Raw genomic sequence first — 22,056 nt, forward strand, 5'->3', positions numbered from 1 at the left:
TGCTTCTACAAAGAGAAACTAGAAACACCAGGAGAGTTGGTTGGTTAGTTGGTTGGTTGGGTTTTTTTTTTTCTTATTACATACCTTTCAATATTATTTTTAAAAGTTTATCATTTGCATATTTTCCTCCTTAAAAAACATCTTATTAAAAAAGGAAGTATGAGGGGGGAGGGTATAGCTTAGTGGTAGACTGCATGCCTAGCATGCATAAGGTCCTGGATTCAATCCCCAGTACCTCCACTAAAATAAATAAAAACCTAATTATCTCCCCCTAAAAAAAAGAATAAAAAATTTAAGTAAATAAATAAATACCAATTAAAAAAAATTCTGAAAATATAAATGGAATAAACATACATCCATGGTAATGATACACTACAAGGAGGAATATTAGACTGAATAGATTAGCAGGTGAAACAGCTGAAGAACATACAGATACAGCAAAAGCAGCACTAGGAAAGAGGTTCACAGTAATAAACACCTACATTAAAAAAAAAATTTCAAACAAATAACCTAACTTTAAACCTTGAGGAACTAAAAAAAGAACAAAATTCAAAGTTAGCAAAAATAAGAAAACAATTAAGATTATAACAGAAATAAGTGAAATAAAGAATAGAAAAATAATTTAAAGAATCAACCAAATTAAAGGGTTTTTTGGAAAAAATAAACAAAATTGATAAAACTTCAGCTAGATTAAGGGGGAAAAAAAGAGAGAATTGTCATATTAATAAAGTCAGAAACCAATACCACAGAAATAAAAAGGATTACAAGAGACTACTATGAACAATTATACCCCACAAACTACATAAACTTAGAAGAAATGGATAAATTCCTAGAAACATAGAACCTTCCAAGTCTGAATTACGAAGAAATAGAAAATCTGAGCAGACAAACAAGTAATTAAAAACCTCCTAACAAAGTAAATCTTCAAGCTGGCCTCACAGGTTAATTTTACCTCACGTTTAAAGAAGAATTAATGCCAATTCTTTGCAAACTCTGCCAAAAACAAAAACGAACAACCACAACAAAAAACTTAAGAGGAGAGAACACTCACAAACTCATTTTATCAGCATTACACTGACACCAAAGCCAGATAAGGATACTACAAGAAAAAACTCCAGGCCAATTTCCATGAATTTAGTTGTAAAAATTCTTACCAAAATACTCACAAATCAAATTTAATAGTATATTAAAAGGATCACACATCGCAATCAAGTGATATTTATCCCTGGGATGCGAGGATGGTTATTACTAGCTTTGCACTATCCCAGTTTCACACCTCTCTAGGGAACCTGACTTCTAGGTGAAGCCAGATCACTTCTATCTCACCTGCTTCCTAATCCTGGCCCTTCTTTTCCTGCTCCTACCAACACTGAGACAAGACAGTGGCTTCACTTGCCCACGAGAGTTGAGTCCACGAACCACCTCAGTAGTCACTGACACGACTCGGTACTGTGGCATCAGTTCATGCTCAGTTTACACAACCACTGTAGCCCAATCCAGGATTCTAGAGACGAGGGTCTAGACTCCCTTAAAATGATTCCTGCTGTCACGTACCTCACCATAGTCTATCATTCTCGGGAGCTCCTACTTCTGACCCTTTTACTACATCTACTCCTAATTGGACCCCCTAAGTAATGAAGAGCCCATGTGCCTTTGAAGACCAGTTAGTGACGGCTTCACACATTAAAGGGTCGAGATGTTGTCTAAATGACTTAAAAAATATATTAAACCTTAGAAAGGGAAAGCTCTCAATGGTCCAATATTTCATTGGTGTCATTTCCAGCCCTCAATGGGATGAGAAAATCAAATAATATCACTTCAAAAGAGGTTCAGGTCAGCCTGCCTAGCTAAATTCCCTTTTGGACACAGGATTTGATATCCAGACTCAAGGGAAATGCATATAAAGAAATAGAAACTGAGAGCTGTTAATTAACTTTCCAGACCAAAGTAACTTGGCAGTAAGTGAGAAATCCTGAATTTGGAGCCAATTTTTTTCAGGGACCCAAACTCTTAATCTTTCTACTAAAGATTTGTCTCAGAGAATGAGGGAGAAGCTGAGGAGACAAAGCTTCTTGTGTTGTAGGGGAAGTAATTTTTCTTTCTACAGTCATGGAATTTCAGTGCTAGAATTAGCAGTCAAAATCATTAGCTCTAATTCTCTCATCTTACAAATGAGGAAACTGAGATCCAGTAAAGGTGACCTACTGACTTAGCGTCAAACAGCTATTGTTTTTTTAATAATTTGGAAAAAAATAAAGTCAGGGAACCTGTAAAATTCACAAATTTTGAGGGCTGTGGAGGTAAAAGAGGGCCTGGTAGAGGGGGAAGGAAGAGAGGAATTGCAGGGCAGTGAAGAGCACGGGCCCTGGAGCCAACCCTGGATACATCTTAGTTCTGTAGACCTTGGGTAATACCATGCCTCTTTATTATTAACTTTATAAAGTTGCATGAGGGCCAAGTGCCATAACACAGAAATACAACATCATGATAGAAATGATAATAAACTAATAGTGATGGTAATCACTTAAAATCATGGTGTACACCACGTAGATATTCTCACAGTATTTCTATCAGGTGGGAAGTGACCATTTTACAGATTAAGAAACTGGGGCACCAATGGGGGAAGTAAATTTGCCCAAGGTCTCCAAGCAAATAAGTGGTGGAACCAGGTTCCAGGGACTTTGATTCCAGAACTAGACGTAGATACTGGACTTTAATTCACCTAGGAGACTTGGTATGTGCTGGCTCTGTCCAGGCTACTCAGGATCCTGTCCTTACTGGTCATATCCACCTTGCAAAGACCCAGAACCCAGGTCTGACAAACACTACTCTTGAGACAGTATACACAAACAAATTTTCATCCAGGAGAAGTTGTATTCAAATGCAAAACCAATCAGAAGAAACAAAAAGTTGAACCTGCTGCACAAAAAGGAAGGAGGAAGCAACAAGTATGAAAATAGACTACCAGGGGATGGGGAATACAGCTCAGTGGTAGAGCGTGCACTTGGTGTGCACAAGGTCCTGGGTTCAATCCCCAGTGCCTCCATTAAGGGGAAAAATTAAAAATAATAATAAATAAAATAAAAATAAATACGTGTTAAAAAAGAAAATAGATTATCATGTAGTGAAGTCATCAAAATCTTGAGAGGACCTCGGCTGAGACAAACCACTAACATTAAAGGTCAGAAAGAAAGGTGCACCATCTAGAAACTAAGTGTCTGTCATCTGCACATCCCTGATTGTAGGAGACTTACTCAGTTTATTGATAGTAGGTATTAGAGGACCCCATGTCTGTAAATATTCAGCTCTAAATCCATCCATGGAAAACAAAATAACTGGTGGCAGGTCAAATCTGAAAATGGAAAACAAAAAATTAGTTCATTATTTTGATTAAACAAAGGTACTTTTCTGTACTTATAATTCTCTAAATTAAAAAATACTAAGAAAGTACAGTAAGAAATAGTTCTAAGTCAAGTTTTCCTTTCTTTTCTGAAAAATTATTTCTCTTGACAGTCAGTATTTCTAGTACATTATTAATCCTTAATAAAAATGTACGATTTTTCTTGAAGTGGTACATAAATGATCTGGGTCTTTCAACTCAGAGATCTACCACCCTTTGAGTTCCAGAGTTTAAGAAACTTTAGCTAATTTTATTTCCATTTACTCCTTGGCACTGGCTACCTGTGACATCCAGGTATACCAGGTATGAAATTTACAAGAAGGGACAATGAGGGGAAGGGGAAATCCACCTTGACTGGGAAGTGACGTGTGGCATGTGCCCAGGGCTGGACTTAGCCCAGGGAGCAGCCACCATGAACGTGTGCAGGAGATGCATGGGAAGGTGGGGTGAGGGGCGGTGCTTCATGTGCTCAACACCTGTGCAAACCCGACAGAGTTCTCCCCATCCATTCATTCTTCAAAGCCCCCTTTCACTCTGAGGACTTCCATGGACAAACCTCTTCCCTTTCCCTCAGTAAGAATACATCTGAGGTGCCAGGATGTGAACAGAAAAGAGTTCTGGCTGGAGTCATTTAGATCTAAATTCTAGTCCTGATCATAGGACCTCGGCATGCTCATATAAATACTTAAACCAATTTTCTTGTCATTGTTGTAAGATACGACTAACTTAATATAAAAATGCTTTGTAAACAATAAAGCAAACCAAGCTGCGTTACAAGTGTGAAGCCACAAGAAATCTAATCTTTTGTTAACTTTTTTGCATTAAAATGTAAATAGAGTGGAGGAAATTCCATCCTGCTCTCAACTATATTCCCAAGTGCCACCTGCTGAAGGAAGCTAAAACATGCCCCGGGCCTTCTCACCCTTCTGGGCACTGAGGCTGCTGGGCTGTGCCACAATCTTCTTCCACCCATGAGGTTTCTCCTGAAAACAGAAGATCAAGCTCTTCAGACAAGAAAAGGGTAGCAAATGTTCAACGACACGATCTTTCCAAAAGACTTAATTCGCATCACTCCAATGACTAAACGCCTGCAGAACGTAAGTGCTGTTTCACATATCGGCAAGGCCGGTGCCTTTAGTGATTTGCACAGATCAGTAATGTGCACTAACTGAACACCAGGAAGCCTATCTGTACCAAGAAAACAAAGGGAATTTCTTTAGCTAGAAAAGAACAATTTCTTCTTTCTTTTTTAAATAATGTTTTTTCCTCAAGGACAATGTTTTCACAACTGCTAGGAAAAATGAATTTAATAAATATAGGTATACAATCTAAAGAAAAGAGAAAATAAAGCTTAAAAAAAGAAAGAAAGAAATAGCCGATGAGAATAGTTGATATCAAATGGAGAAAACTGAATAAATGTTTGAGATCCTAGCTAAATAATTCTCACTTAATGGATGTTTCTGTTTATAGAACATTGCAAGTAATTAATGAAATAGAAATGACAGAATATGAATGCCACCATCTGTAACCCCCAATGGATCTAGGCAATGATCATCAATGGCTAACATTCCCATGAAAGAGATAGGCAGACAAGACGTACCTCTTGATGGAAGTACACATGGTAGATAGACAGATACATAGATAGACAGACAGACAGACCGACAGACAGATAATAGACAGATAGGGAAATAGAAGACAGATAACACCTGAATCTGAACAGTCCTCTGGTTCTACCTACCAATTCACAGGAAATATAGGAGATGACAGACTGCTTGAGTCACAGGGGATGCAACCTGTAAAACCCATGTTGGAAAACTCTACAGGACAAATGACCCCTTTTCTCCCACATGTTTCATAGCAAGAGGAAAAAGGGGAGAATCTACTTTTCAAGGACTTGAAACATATCAGCCAGCTGCAAAATATGGAAGCTATGTGGATTCTACTTCAAACAAAAAAGATTTTTTTTAAATATTGCAAAACAAACAGAAAAATTTGAACACTGATTAGATATTTGACGACAATAAATAATTATTGATGACATTTTTAGATATGTTGATGGTATTCTAATTTTGTTAAATCTTCATCTTTTTTAGAAACATACTGAAAATACTTACATATCAATGATATTAACCCTATGATTTGCTTTGAAGTAATATAACATTTTGGAAGAGAGGTTGAGGGGCATAAAGGGTATATTATATTAGGGGAAAAAATCTAAAACTTGAAAAAAAGCGAAAGGAGAACTGATCACTAAACTTCATTTTAATGTCATGGTGGGAATTATTTAAAAAGCCCACCTATGGGTCATCTAATTCCTAGAAGTATATGCCTTTATGTAGCTTATTCTTTACCATTCGTTTTACAACTCAGTAAGGGGAGCAGTTAATTAGCAGAAAACTAACAGCAGTATAACTGACTCTTGTCTTGATACTAGATAAATGGTCCTACAGAAAAGTAGACCATTTCTGTCCCACCAAAAATTACCACGTTAGTGATTTTATCCCAACACTCTTTCAGGCCCATGTATAGTCTCTTCGCTGCTCTGAGCCAGCTCAACATTTCAGTTGGTTGTCTCTTTAATGAGCTAATAAACTTTGACATATTCACTTTACGTTTACCAGAGTCGTGTTTTTAGTTTTTGAAAATTTTAACTGTGTCAGTCTGAGACAAGATTGATCATGAGCTGATCATTGCTGAAGCCAGGTGATGGACCTATAGGGGAAAACATATAACTATTCTTTAATTTCTATGTGTTAGAAAATTATCATAAAGTTTTAGAAAATTCTAAATTTAAAATATAAAAGTAACTAGCTGCTTTCTTGCACAAAAGTCATTCAAATCACCTCCAACTACTGTCTGGAGATATAATTTTGGCAAAAAATCATTTAACGTCTTTTAAGTACTGAATTCTTAGAGTGAGAAGATATTTACCTTTATTCAAAAAATCAACTGAAATGATAAAAAGAACTCCATCAAAGTAACTAGGTAGTGGTACTGGCACTAGAAAAGTTGCTTTTGTTTTTGTTAAATTCAACCAATATTGTTCAATGAATTCAATGAGAAAATTTACCACATGACCTGAAGATCGGTCTTGAGATAAAAGTTGAGTTATAAGACTGGAGTGAGGGAGAAGGTAGGACAATATAAAAATCAGAGGCAGTTTGGTCAATGAATTTATTAGAGAAATAAGCAAACTGGAAACTACACTTGCCTTTGTGAATTTAGAGGGATTTTTTAATGATACAATATTCACTATTAAATATCAAACTGTATAAAAACTGATCCATCTATTTCCTACTAAGGGATTATAGTTAATAACGTTTTTACTGTACCATTTTAAAAAAAACAATTTAAATTAATCTTTTTTTCTCTAAAAATATTAAAAGTGTTTGCTCTACTGGGTGTGGTATTACGAAAAAGGGGTTGATAGTTTGAAGCAATTTTGTTGCTATGAGTATATGTGCATTTTTCATAAATCTCATCAGATGTTCAGAGGCATTGGTGATTGAATAAAAAAAAAAAATCTGCATCACTTATAAAGTGGCAAAGCAGGTGAAATCAGGAGCTGAATAACCTGGATTCTAATCTTGGCTCTGCATTACCTCCCCGAGAGTCCTTAATCAGTAATTTAATCACTCAGGGCATAGTCATTTCAACCATCACATTGGTTTAATGAACTGATATTTGGGCCAGATAACCTCTTTCGTGATGTTTTAACTTTCAGATCTGCCATTTGGTGTCTCAAATTGCAAGTATGTCTAACACAGTCACTGGACTGAAAAAGACCTTGCTTTACAGACAAATGTGAAACTTTAAGCTTTCTCCTTTTTTCTCTAACAAATCTGCTATGAGCTCCCTTCCTCTACAGCACACAGAACACATTTCTTCCCACAGTAAACTCATTCGGTCTTTCCTTCTGTACAGAATCACTGAAGAGTCTTTGACTTGTTTTGATTTTTGCAGCCTAGGCCAGCTCTAAGGTCACGGAACTCACAGAGGCACATGGAGCAACAGCTGCTTACCTTGGCAGGCGCTCTTATAGTCAGGACAGCAGTCCTTCTTCTGTAAACAGTCGTCTGAACAAGAGCAAAGGCTGGATTCTAGTCTGGTCTCCCCACAGCGGAATGTATTGCATGTCCACATTCGAGCTGTACAAGTAAACGATTCAGTTCTGAGCATACAACTTATTTTAACCATCTGATACTGAAAATATAAATTTCATGCATTTCTTCCTGTACTCATGGTACAGTCAAATTCTTGGCATATCTGCATTCTCAAATGAAAATACATAATACAAATAAGGGGCAAGCCACTGCTTTTCTTCATTTGACATGGGCGGCAAAGAGAAATGTAATTTTATAAGCTGCAGCGCTGGCCTAACAGGTACACCTCTGAGTTTGGAGAAACTCTAAGCTCCCGTCCTATTCCCCCACCAAGGGTAGGAGCTCCCGGTGGTGAAGAACCACTAACCTTGAGTGACGGTTGCCACCCAAGAGCAGGCTGCCCAGCCTTATCTAAGGACAGGCAGCAAGGAGGAGACAGTGACAAGAGAAGTAACAGCAGCACAGTCAAGGACTGTAGGCAGGTAAGGGTACCTCCTAGTGGAGAATGAAGGAAGTGGTAGATCAGTTTCCTACCAAGCGTCTGCTGTTCTCCCGGGCTGCACTCTAAGTGTGAGATCATTTTCAATAAATCCCAATGCTAAAATCCAAAAGAGGCTGGACTGAGGCTGCTCCTAGGGCCACATGCCAGGAAACAGTAAATAGGATCAACACCAGCTCCAGGCTTAGACAACTATATGGGCTCGGTGACAGCTGTGCATTTCCGTCATGTACAGAGTCCTTTGTTCTTCATTACATACTACTTAGGAAGAAAAGATTTTTGGAGATTAATGAAAGGGAGTACGGAGCTTATCCATACTAGGTTATCCGCCTCCCTTTTGCCCTTTTCAGAGAGCACAGTGAAAGGAGCTCCAGTGTGCTAACCTTCACTCTCTTTGAATCACTAGATCCCCCCACCACACACACACTTTCCCTGATTTCTTAGAAAATTACATCTTGCAAACTGTCTCTCCCACCTAGAGAGCAGTGTTTCTCAAGTTGTGTTCTGCGGAGCGTTGGCACCAGAATCACCAAAAATCACCAGCTTTCCAAGGAAGTCTTTTTCTGGAATTTGAGAACCACTGAAAGTGAAACTGATTAAGATGAGTAACTTGAGCCATAGTAAAACTCCTCTGAAACGTGTGTAATCACACAGCATTTCATCTGCTGGAGACTTGTTATTGCTCAGTCTCAACTAGCTGTACTGTGGATTCTGTGTTCAGCACTGTCAAGGGGGAAAGGATAGTTAATAGATCCTGTGTATATGGCATTATGGGTTGAAGTGTGTCCCCCAAAATGTTGAAGTCCTGACTCCCCCCTATTCCTATGAATGTGACCTTCTTTAGAGAAGGATTTTTGTAGATAATCAAGTTAAAATGAGGCCCTTAGGGTGGCCCTTAACCCAGTATGACTGGTGTCATAACAAGGTGGGAGTTGGACAAGGACACATGCAGAGGGAAGATGGTGAAGACACAGGGAGAATCCACATGAAGATGAAGGCAGAGCTGGGAGTTTGCTGCCACAAGCCAAAGAAAGCCAAAGAGTGCCTGCGACCCACAGGAAGCTAGGAGAGAGGTGTGGAGTAGATTCTCCCGCGCAGCCTTCAGAAGGAGCCAGCCCTGCCAACACCCAGCTCTAGGACTTCTAGTTTCCACAACTGCGAGGAGATGAACTTAAGCCACCCAGTTTGTGGAGTTGGATATGGCAGCCCTAGCAAACTCCTACACAAGGTGTCTGGTGAGCATTCGCACAGGCGTTAGTGATGGCACCACCAACGTGCTAACAAACTTGTTCTCAGGATTCATACTTGATTTCACACAGGCGTCTTCAAAATCCCAGCAGCAGTCGCCTCGGCCTTGACATTCCGCGTCACACCGGCAGCCCTCCAGTCCTCTATGTGAAGAATCAAAGCATTTTTTCCTGCAGCTGCCTGCAGAGCAAAGGAATAAGGAAACCAAAGCTCAGAAGTTGTTCAATGTCGCATAGTAGATGGTGGGAGCACAAGAAGTACTGAGCACAGGCTGGGACAGACAAACAGATCATTTCTATTGTGCTGTAGGATTCATCAGTGCAAGTGGTAAATGAGTAATACACAATGAGTGATTTTTTCCCCAGGACCCTAGAGAGGTCCCAGACTTGGAGACACCAGGGACCCTTAGGAGAAGGTAGGAGAGACGAGCAGAGGCTAATTATGGTGGAACTGGTTGAAAGTCTGCATATGCAACGCCTCCCACTCCAGAATAGAAGACTCATAATCTGGGAGAATTTAGGAGGAGGGGCTTTCATCCCAGAGACAGCAGATGTCATAATAAGGAGGATGGTCATAATAAGAAAAAAAGATGAACAGGTCTTACTCTTAAATACGAACAAATGGTTACCAGATATTTGAGAATAGCAGGATAGCATCTGACATGAAAGACAAAGATGAAAACAAACAAGAATTTAAAAAACAACTTTTGAAAATGAAATAATGCAGGAAGCAGAAGACACACAAACACATACACAATTAATATTGAGATGCTCGGAAAAGGGAAGATATTACATCCATGAAATAAGAAAGAAAGCTATAATTTAAAAAGGGAAGGCATATTCAGAGTGCTTTTGGAAATAAAAACATGAGAGCAGTAATGAAAAATTCAATAGATGGATGTGGTAGGAAGAATTACATTTCCAAATACTCCATGCCCTAATTCCTGAGACAGCGAATATGTTGCCTAACATGGCAAAGGGACTTTGCAGATGTAATTAAGGCTACTACTTAGCTGACATTGAAACAAGGAGGTAGTAAGTACCAAAAAGTGAAAACAAAGAAAATGAGGGTAATATTATTATTATTAAGACATCATGTTATATAATTTCCCAGAGCTGAAGAGCAAAAATTATTACATCAAAATTACCCACTAAATTTTCCAGGGCAAAACTCACACCAAGGGACCAGTAGAAATAAAGATATCTTGAAAGCTCCCAGAGAAAGATCATGAGCAAAAGATAAAGGATCACAGGTCAGAATGGCATCAAATTTCCTAAAAACAACAGTGGGAGAGGGCATAGGTCAAAAGGCATCTTGGATATATGCCAAAGAGAACTACATTGTAATTAGATGGGTGCACAAGACTAGAGGCATGCATAGCAAGTTAGATGAATCTTAAACAAAGTTCAATGAGAAAATAAGAAAAAAAGTTTATATACCATTTACATACAGGCCTTTACATTTTTCTATTCACTCTCCTCCTTTGAAACATTTTCCACACTTGGCTTCCACGACAAAACAATCACCTGGCTTTCCTCCCACATTCTTAGCCACTCCTTCCTAGTCTACTTCTGTTTTCCCCCCCCTTATCTTCCCAATCCTTTAAGATTGGCATACTCTGGTCACATTGCTTTAAATTCCACTTATGAAACTGGTAACCAGCCAGGACTTCACCCTCTAAAGTCAGCCTCATATATCCAACTACTTTTTGACTTTTCTATTAGACTTCTGGTAGATGTTTCAAATTTAACATATACAAAACTGAGCTCATGATAATTCTCCCCAGAGCAGCTCCTTCTACAGCCTTCCCATCTCAATTATGGAAATGCCTTGTTTTCAGATGTTCATGCCATAAATCTTGAGGTCATTCTTGCTTCCTCTGTTTCTCACTCCATATCCAATCTGTTGATAAAATCTATCCACCACGTCAAAAGATATCCAGAATCCAAAGAGTTCTCACCAGTTATAATGCTACCACCCTGGTCTAAGACATAGGGCTTGTCTACATTATTGCAATAATTTTCTAATTGGTCTCTCTACTTTTCCTGGTTTCACTCTGCCATTTATTCATATCGCAGCAGCCTGAGGGATCATATTGAAAAGTAAACCACAGCGTGTTATTCCTCTGCTCAAAACCTCCAGTCATTTCCCATCGCACTCAGAATGAATGCCGAAGGCCATACTTTGACCCACCAACCCACTATGATCTGACTCTTCTTTGGTTGATCTCATTTTATGACTACCCTTCTCTGGTCCTCTTAGTTCTAGCTCACTGAATTCCTCGTTATTCTTTAAATAGAACATGCCAGGCAAGCTCCTGCCTTAGGCCTTTTCACTTGCCATTTTTTCCTGCCTGAAATGTTCTTCCCCAAAATATCCCAGTTTCTTCCTCATTTCCTTTAGCTCTTTACTTGAAAGTTATTGCACACACCCCACCCCACCTTGACTCAATATTTCATAGTTCCCTTTCTAATTTTACTTATTCCTTAGCACTTCCCTTATCATATTGTATCTGTTTTGCTTATTTTTGTATTGTCTGTCTTCCATGCTAGAATGTAAACTCTTTGAAGGATTTTTGTCTGTTCATCACTATATCCCCATTAATTAGAGTGGCACTCAGCACATAATCAGTGCTCAACTGTTGAAGAGCAAGTGAAAAAGATGTGCATATAAAATGATAAATTTGTCACTCAAACAAATCACAAATGAGTGACAGGGAGAAAGGAGTGATGCCACATAAGCCCGGATAAACTGAGATGAAAGGAAGAGATTAAGGAACGATGACTCTGGGGACCCAGTTAGTAGCTGTGCTCACGTAAGGAAGGGAGAGAGCGAGCTGAAATAGAGATTTTGTCCAGAGATCACTGTATGTCTCTTGCAATTAATTTATGTGATTTGTGGGATAAGATAATGAAGAATCGATGCCCACCTGTGTTCACTAACATCAGAATAATGCCACCAAAATGGCCTGCCAACATTTGCTAGTTCTAGGACTGGTACTGCAGTTCAGAAACACAACAGCCAATGGACCAAGAAAAGACAGTAATTATCCAGCCAATGCCCATCTTTTCAGCCCCACTGTGTTCCCATGTTACACTGGGCTACTGAGTGTTTGTAAATTATTAAGTGAAAACGTAAGTGGAAAACTGCCAGGTAACCTCACCAATAAGTCTCCTAATGCAGAAGCCATAAGACTTTCCCCAGTGGAGCCAAATTAGTAGTTAATCAACCTAATTAAAAAGGGGAATGAATTACCTAACATTTGACCTCACACTTCCCCTTAGTAAACGTATCAGAACAATACACAGCAAGATTATAGAAAGTGCTTTTTATAGAGTCACTTGTAAATGGTTTACTTCCTGCTCATGCTAATGGGATGTGGCAAAAGAGGTGTGAGGTATTCTGATATTCTGAGATGAGGAACCCCTATTTTTTCTTTGCTTCTTATGAGAAAAAAATATGTAAAGTGTTTTTGTTTTTGTTTTTGTTTTTGTTTGGTTTTGTTTTGTTTGTGCACTCTTTCCGGAAAGTGGCACTGCCTAATCAAGAAATAATCAGTTCAGGGAGCGGGTAATTCCAGGGTGCTCGCAAGGTGCAAACGTGGTGGTGGGAGGTCCTGGGAGTGAAGCAACAAAGATGTTCGAGGCCTAGTTTATCATCAGATATTAATTGATGAGAGTAGTTGCTGAGAGAGAAGGAATCTTTGATCCAATTACCAAAGTCCTCTATGAAGGTGAGGGAAACTAAGGAGCAAATACTGGAATGATATGAATCTCAAAGAAGTAGAGGAGGGTGAGGTCAAAGAGCAAAGTCCAGAAAGGGCAGTGGGGAAGGTTAACCACAAATGTGGGCTCCTGAGAAGTGGGGTGTGGGAGGAAGAGGAATGTTGCAGGGGAGAGCCACATGTAGGAGAGAGGAGGCTCGGGAGAGGACAGTCCGAGCTGTAACAGTGAAGGTTAAGAGAAAGAAGAAAGAAGGCAAGGTTCTGAGAAAAGACCGAGGGGTATACCTTGCTTTTCTTGTTGCCTGAGTCCAACCACCAGGCCGAATGCAAGTGACACAATCACCAACAAAGTGAGAAGAACCTATTACAAAAAAATGTGAACTTTACAATTTCGTTAATAGACAAAGATCCAGATAACCGCCTTCCCTCAGTGATTATTAAGAAGCACAGCGTGCTAGCTTTGCATGATACTAGATCCAACAATGATAAAGGTACAGAATTTTATTTAATGCCTGAAAATAAGAAAGGTTTGAGAAGAATTTTGAAGTACCATTTATTACAGAACTTCAAAATCAAATACATTAGTGACAGTTAGCTTAACCCCAAATAGAGTTAAAGTAGGAATGAAACCAAAGGGGCCATTTACCTTGGCCCATTTCTCTTTTTTTAGCTAGATACCTGTTTGGAGATCATTTATTTAAAAGCATTCCAAAACTGTGAAATCGTTAACTACCTCGTTCCTAAGGAGCAGGGTTTTTTTTTTTTTTTTAACCCACTCTGTCCATCAGAAAATAATGAAAATATTTAACATATGTAAAACTATAGTGTCCAAATAATTAACTATGATCTGCTTTGATCTACAGTATAAACAAATGTTTTAGGGTAACCTGGAAGACATGTGACCAAAGACTGCGTGTGTCATTTCATTATCACCACTGCTGACAAAGCTCTTCAGTGTAATGGACTTTATGCTATGATTAGAATTAAACTGTGATATAAATTAGAGAGAATTCTTCCCACTGATCTCTATCCCCACCCATTAAGTCCAATGATAAACATTCTGGTTGATGGAGCTTGAATAATGTGTATTGCCATAAAGAAAACAAATGCAACAGGCACACAGATTACTTAGGAAATTAGTTTACAATATCAATAGACTTTGTTATTTTTTAATCACTTCTATGAAAGAAAAAAAACACAGTATCAAAATCTGCTTAGATAATAAAGACCTACATAAACTATTGATTTTTTTTGCTTGATTTCACTCTGAAAATTAACATATCTAATGTCTTCAATAGAAGTGAATTCAACAATTGTGAAAATATGTTAGAATACTATGAAAATAATTCTCATTTGACATCTCAAATTTAGCCTAAGGGTCAGTGACCTTCCAGCAGGTGTTCATTCAGTGAAGAGGAGGAAGAGGAAAAAGTGAGTATAAACAATCATTAAATAACATCATGAGCACTTGGTCCCTCGTTATGATGCTCAAAAGACACAGGTGACTAGGACTAGGGAGACCACAGTGCCACAAAACCCTGGGAAACTTTCCTACGGTAAACCTCGTGCATCATAGGATTACTAACTGATATATTATGGTACATCTTACTTTTGCTCTTTCGCCATTCAGACTTGCTGGAAAAATCAACAACATTTAGCTGTCCTCAGGATGCTTTAGAACTTTATAGTGTTGGGGGGAGGGTATAGCTCAGTGGTAGAGTGCCTGCCTAGAATGCACAGATCCTAAGTTCAATCCCAAGTATCTCCATTAAAAAATTAATTAAGTAATAAAAACCTAATTACCTACCCCCTCAACCTTTTTTAAACAATAAATTAAAAATTTGTAAAACAAGTTTGTAATGTTAAATCTTCATGTCTATGTCATGCCTTGGCACTTGTTCCCTGTATTTTTGACTTGCTCTCTACGTTTATTCTGTAAACTCCTCAAAGGTAAGAAGGTTCATTTTTAATCTTGTATAATCATTGACTCAAAGTATGTAATTCTGAATAAGCTTCTTGATAGTAAGGTGCAAATATATCTTGTTACCTTATGCCACCAACAAAATAGAGAGAGGAGTACGCTGGACTCTAAAAATCACTGAAAAGTGAACATTTGGCTTTAGCTTGGATGAATAAAGAATGCTAGAAACACAGCAGATACATTCACATTTTTTAAGTAACACTTTTGTTAAAATGTGGAAACATTAGGATACTTTCAAAACTATGATTTTAAACTATTGCGCTTCCATTAGGTGTCCTAATAACCCACCAGCAGGATACAAAGAAGGGAAATAAATGATAAACAGGCATTGCTCCCAAGGAGTTAGTAATTCCCTGAATTTGTAAGGTAGGATAAATATAATAAATGGCAGAAGAGCTAGAAGAGAGTGCCCAAGTTTCCAGGGGGATAATGAATAGCATATCTTGGTAGAATATCTTGGGGGTTTCCTTTGTCTAGTCACTGAGCTCAGTACTTAACACACATTGTTTTATTTACTCCTCCAAACAATGCTTGTGTGGCAGAGAGAATGGTGATGACATTAAGTGGGGAATATAGGAGCAAACTGCAGTGGGACAGGTGTGTGAAAATTATGTAACTGGTTTTGACTACAAAGTAGGTCCGGGATGAGGGGCCAGCCAGCAGGCACTTGAAATCCTGTAACAGAAACTCAACAAGAGGTCAGAACTACTGGCTTCCTTGGAATTCTTGGTGGAGAATATGCTCTTAAAACCATGGGAAAAAGATGAGATTTCCTAAAGAAAAGATCTTTAGATAGGATTTGGTGAAATTTGCACAATGAGAAGAAAGATAAATTGGCCCATAATGCAGATAAGGAGAAAAGTGATAAAAATGGGAATTTTCAATGCCATCAAGAAAGCAAGAGGAAAGAATTCAAAATGAGGAAATAATTCGTGATATGTGTATTGTTACCGAAACTCAGCAGGAATAGGACAGGGGAGAAGGACTTTTGAAGGGTGACTTCAGTGCAGTAAAAACAAGGCTAGAGGACAAAAAGTGGGTTGAGTGGTGAGAAAACTGAGGCAATGGATAAAATCAAAACCAGTGGTAAAAGGAAAAGAGACAGTAATAAAACCAGGAAAGGTTTTTTTGTTTTTTTGGTTTTTTTTTTTTGCTGTTTGTTTTTAGGACAGGGAAGATATTAGTATATTAAGGAAAAAGAAAGAAAAAATAGGTAAAAGAGACTATCTCTAAAAAAAAAAAGAGAGAGAGAAACTCTCTAGGAGTGACATAAAATAGGATAAAATCAATAGTCTAACAAAAAATTTTAATGTCTCACTCTCTGGCCTTAAAATATTTATGCAAAAAAAAAAAAAAAGCTGACTTGGGAGGTAAGTGTAATCATGCTCTGATCAATGCTGTTAAGTGTTCTGCCACAGATCCCAACCTTTTAGATTGATCAAATATTAATTTGTTCTTACTCAAATTCCTTCTTTGCAAAATATGATTTTACATCTTAACTTTGCTCTCGAGTTGTCATAAGGGATCAAACTGAACACAGTTACTTAAAACTTTACCTTTAAATAGCAACATGCATAAATAAAAAGAGGAGTCAACCTCCAAACATTGAAACAAAGCTACAAAGGTGAAAATGTTAAAATGTACTCACAATACAAATGATTTTGTACTTCTTATCAGTTCTCTTCACAGGTTCTTCCACTGATAAACTCAGCCTAGAATCCATTGTTCTATTAGTTGTCTAAACCTGTTTTACCAGAAGACCATAGGACTCCTTCCTTTTTCTGGTCTGGCAAAGAACCTGTGTGAATTACAAGGCTGACTGACTTTTAAATGTTTGAGAAGAGCACAGCTCTTTAGTGATTGGGCAATCAAGAGAGGAAAAAAGTTGTAATAACAATAGTGTTGAGAGATGAAAGTCCATTTCCAGTACATTGTAGACAGCTTTCTTTTTCTCTTCATAGTTTATACTAAATATGAATCAAAACATATGTCTCAAGAATCATAAAATAACCAAATTTTAATACAATGATTATTTATTTTTTAAAAAATAACAAAAAACAAAATGCCTTGTTGCAGAAATTCCAAAAAGCTTCTACATCTATAAAAACTCCATGTCACAGTTGAAAACCAACATATTAACCATGTGCTCTAACCATAGTAGGAACTCCAACTTGGCTAAATCTATGTAAAATATTAATTATGTGATAATTACGTCTTGCATTTTACAGTGTTCACAATTTGACATATTTTCATATGCATTATCTCATGTCAAATTTAACAATATCCCTTGTAAACATTTTATCCCTATTTTGTAAGATGGGTAAAGTAAGGCTCTGATTATTTAAATTAAAATATGTGAGTTACTTGTCCCAAGTCACATTTACTAGATGCTAGAAGAGAAACTGGAACCCAAGTCTTCTCTAGACCCAAATCCAAGGTGATGTTCACTAACAAACTAACTTGCTCTTTTCTTGTTTGTATAGATGAGAATGTCCTGATACACATACTTCATGCAGCTAACTAAAAATTAACACTTGCCGTGTGCCTCTACAAGGATTGGAACACATTGGCACTTGCCATCTACCTCTGCTTGGGTTAAATCACAAGCGGCTGCAGTCACTGACCTCCAACACTCCCTGAAAGTTGTTCAGGGCTGAGATCAGGAATGAGGCACTCTGTGCTCTGGGAAAACTGGCTGAACAGACTTTCAGATAGTTAGATATTTTCAGGGAAAGCTTTTGACACTCATTCTTGCATGTCCTCATATCTAGAAAAGAACTGAAATCATTAATGGCGACATCTGCTCGTCATGACTAGCAGCAGCCTCTGGCTTAAACGTGGGCTTGGCTGCACGTCCACCCTTCACTGAAGTCATATGTAATACTGAACTTTCCCCTGCCTCTTTTGAACAGTTTCTCAGAGCTTTCTGGGATGCTGTCTCCCAGGCTATAGCCCTCATTTTGCCTCAAATAAAACTTAACCCACAAGTCACGTTGTGTGATTTTATTTTAGTTGACAATGCTGTGAAGGGGTTACTGTTTTCTGATGAAAGAAGCTAAATTAATAGCGGTGTGACCAAAGAGAGTTCCAGTCAGTGGTGGGCATTGCACATGCCTACTTTACCCTAACACAGTAACTCTGAAAGTGGGAGTCCAGGGGACGTTTTCATTAGTCCTATAATTACCTCCTTAGTCAAATAAAGCTTGAGAACTCTCGTAAATTCATGTGCCAGACGCACCATGAGGCCAAACAAACTGAAATGTCAAAGTTTGGAGCAGAGAGAAGTTTGTTGCAGGGCCAAGCAAGGTGGACAGGCAGCTCAGGCTCAAAAAACCCAAACTCCCCAATGATTTGGGGGGAAAATATAGGTAAGATTTAGGGTGAGGATTGCAGGGTGTATGACTTTCTTCTGATCGCTTGGTGGTGAGGTAACAGGGCAGAATTTCAGGAATCATGTGCTCAGCCTGAAGTCACCATCCTCCACCTGGGTGGGGCTTAGTTTCTGCAGAAGAACTCAAAGACACTGCTATCTACATTCCTTGTGCTGCAACAAGGACTCTGTCCCAAGGCTGCACTATTATTGCTTAACTATTTCTTCCTCGTCTCTGAACTCCTTCCCTTCCCTGAGGGAACTGTTTGACTCTGCCCTCTGGAACCCAGGGAGGGTCAAGGAGGCTGAATGAAGCCTGTTTCTTACAGACAAGAAACAGTGGGGAGGGTATAGCTCAAGTGGCACATGCCCCGAGTCTTGGGTTCAATCCACTGTGCCCCCTCTGAAAATAAACAAATAAATAAACCTAATTAACTCCACCTGATGAAAATACTAAAAATAATTTAAAAAAAAAAAAAGAAAGAGAAAACACAGAAAGGATTTGAACTGTTGACTGAAATAAACCCGCAGCCTAAAAGTTGAGAGTTATGTTTAATTTGGCAGGAGGACTCTAGCCGGGATGACAGCCTCTCAGATCGCTCTGAGGGACTGCTCCGAAGAGGTAGGGGAGGAGCTAGGATATATAGGAGCTTTACAACAAAGACCAGGTAGTTGGAACATTAAAAGATTACTTGTTAACTGAAGAAAACCAGACATCTCAAGTTAAAGAATTCAGTGCTTTTCTATGTATGGGAGGGAGCAAACATTTAGGCTTATTGAATTCATTCCTTTGACAAGCACCTAGCTATCCAGGGCCAGTATCCTATCCTTTCTTATTCTGAGTCCCCTCAGAGTGCACCATTGTGAGTGGCTGCAGAAGCTGGGCTGCAGGCCTGTCCCCACTGGGGGGTGGCGGCAGCCCCTGATGACTTGGTTTCAGCATTCTTTACTGATACGGTTGCAGTATTTTCATTCACAGTGCCATGGAGGAACCCACAGGGTTCTTCTGTTTCACTCTTTTCTAACATAAAGGTCATAAAAATCCTGCAGGCTGCAGTACATTCTTTGGAAAACACTATTCCAAATTATTCCAACCCTAAAAACAGTGAAAAGAAATAGGAAAAGAATCTATCCTGATATCCAATGATGTAAATGCTAGGAATGTTTCTGGAAATCATGTCTAAATTCTAAAAGCCACATTTCCTTTTATGGCTTTGAGGACTTGTGTTGTTCCTCCCCATCACTTCCGCCATCCAGTATGCCCCCTGTCGACTGAAATAAATGTGCAGCCTAAAGTTGAGAGTTATGTTTTATTTGATGGGAGGACTTGAGCCAGGATGACATCCTCTCAGATCTCTCTGAGGGACTGCTCCAAAGAGGTAGGGGAGGAGCTAGGATATATAGGTGTTTTACAACAAAGACCAGGTAGTTGGAACATTAAAAGATTACTTGTTAACTGAAGAAAACCAGACATCTCAGGTTGAAGAATTTAGTGCTTTTCTATGTATGGGAAGGAACAAACATTTAGGCTCATTGAATTCATTCCTCTGACAAACACCTAGCTATCTAGGGCCAGTGTCTTGTCCTTTCTTATTCTGAGTCCCCTCAGGGTGCACCACTGTGAGTGGCTGCAAGAGGCTGGGCTGCAGGCTTGTCTTCACTGGGGGAAGGCGGCAGCCGCTGATGACTTGATGGTTTCAGCATTCTTTGTTTGCAGTATTTTTTATTCAGTGATCCCCCTTCATCCTAAATTTGACCAATATTTTGGGAGATATTTCATGACCAATTTTGTCCCAGGGCACCAGGAAGGCTTTTTCCTAGATTAGGCAAAGATTTGTTGACATGTTACTCAAGGTGCTAGTTTTGAGATCAGGCCCTGTTGATACTAAAAATTCTCTGGATCACCTGTCTTACTAGTCTTTTATGATCCAGGACATGGTTTTCCATCGTTGCTCATTCCCATATCTAGAATTATGCTATAACAATTATTCTATGCAAGGTTACAAGTGTGATCTCTTTCCTTATGTCGACTGAAATAAATGCGCAGCCTAAAAGTTGAGAGTTATGTTTTATTTGGCAGGAGGACTCGAGCCGGGATCACAGCCTCTCAGATCACTGAGGGACTGCTCCGAAGAGGTAGGGGAGGAGCTAGGATATATAGGAGCTTTACAACAAAGACCAGGTAGTTGGAACAATAGAAGATTACTTGTTATCTAAAGAAAACCAGACATCTCAAGTTAAAGAATTCAGTGCTTTTCTATGTATGGGAGGGAGCAAATATTTGGGCTCACTGAATTCATTCCTTTGACAAGCACCTAGCTATCTAGGGCCAGTATCCTGTCCTTTCTTATTCTGAGTCCCCTCAGAGTGCACCATTGTGAGTGGCTGCAGAGGCTGGGCTGCAGGCCTGTCCCTACTGGGGGGTGGCAGCAGCCACTGATAACTTGGTGTCAACATTCTTTGTTTACTGATATGGTTGCAGTATTTTCACTCACATTGCAGTATTTTCATTCACACTTAAGATGTTTAGCCATCATCAGTCTTATTGGAGATCTAGTTACACATTGAGAAATGTAAGAAACAGCAATATTATAGAATAGAATAAGTAATACAATTAGTAACATTAATAGTCATATAAAGCATAACAATTTAGAAACAAAAAACAAATTAAAACAATGATTCATATAACTAGGTGTAACCTGGTTTCAATAACCCTCAAATCTACAGGGGAGCCAGCTGGAGAAGTTAAATCCTGGAAGGATTAGGTAGAGAAAGATGTTTTATCCTTGTTTACAAAGGCATACTTTATCAACTTGTATGTCATAGAATAAGAGTAAAGGGTTTTTGTTTTTTGTTTTGTTTTGTTTTGTTTTTTGGAAAATAAAGAGTAAAGGCCAGTATGTTTCTCAAAAATCTCAAAAAAAAAAAAAAAAGATTATCAATCGTATCTATCAGTTCATTCAGTTCCATGTAATTAATTTTTATTTATCTGGATGAAGTCATCAGGTTTCCATTAGTTTCATAATTTACCCAGTTCAGTGGTATGATACAAAAGTTATCAGGAACATATTTGTTTAAAAGTCCCTTTTTTATGAATCTTCCTGAAGATCTTCATTTTATAAAAACAAAGTAAAACAATGATTGTTTATGTAAATAATAAGACTTAAAATAGCAAAATGGCATGGTTAAAGATTAGATTATAATGCAATTGACAAGCAACTTGGATATTTTTGACATACAACATTTTAAGATAATAATTAGCTTTATGGCTGATACCAGGACATATTAGATTTTTAGGAATTTTATATAAATTTTGGAATAACTATATTAGCGACTTATCTCCACAATATAACCTAAGTTTTATCCCCAATTATTTGACAATTTTTTTTAAAGCAATTTAACATGCCAGATATATGTCTAGTAAGTTTAATATCTCTCTTTGGGATATTTCAGGGGCTCTCTGAAGCAACCAAAAGTTAGCTGGAAGTCAAAAGAACTTTAATCAAAATTTGGTATTTGGGAAGCTTGTTAAAATGTTTCAAAACACTTGGTCAGATAAAACCATAGGTCACTGTGAAACAATACTTACTTACTTAACCAAAGTGACAATGGTTTTAAAAACAGATACAAATCATTTAAAGCACACTCACATAATCTGTTATCCAAAGTGGCACTCTAAGAAACTGTTTTCTTAACATAGAGAATTAAACCCCAGTCTTGTACCAGCTTAC

General features: G+C 38.3%; 1 protein-coding gene across 1 annotated transcript in view; it reads right to left on the reverse strand.

Annotated features, from left to right (window-relative positions):
* Positions 1-16,767, reverse strand: part of ENPP3 (ectonucleotide pyrophosphatase/phosphodiesterase 3) — a 60,457-nt gene extending 43,690 nt beyond the window's left edge. The window contains exons 1-6 of the mRNA XM_074368358.1: positions 16,604-16,767; positions 13,260-13,335; positions 9,308-9,430; positions 7,423-7,548; positions 4,323-4,383; positions 3,255-3,352 (exon numbers count right to left, since the gene is read on the reverse strand). Coding sequence (XP_074224459.1) covers positions 3,255-3,352; positions 4,323-4,383; positions 7,423-7,548; positions 9,308-9,430; positions 13,260-13,335; positions 16,604-16,678 — 559 coding nt within the window. The 5' untranslated portion in view covers positions 16,679-16,767. The remainder of the gene's footprint in view (positions 1-3,254; positions 3,353-4,322; positions 4,384-7,422; positions 7,549-9,307; positions 9,431-13,259; positions 13,336-16,603) is intronic.
* Positions 16,768-22,056: the final 5,289 nt, after the last annotated feature.

Source organism: Camelus bactrianus, chromosome 8 (assembly GCF_048773025.1).
Source record: "Camelus bactrianus isolate YW-2024 breed Bactrian camel chromosome 8, ASM4877302v1, whole genome shotgun sequence".
Taxonomy (NCBI): domain Eukaryota; kingdom Metazoa; phylum Chordata; class Mammalia; order Artiodactyla; family Camelidae; genus Camelus; species Camelus bactrianus.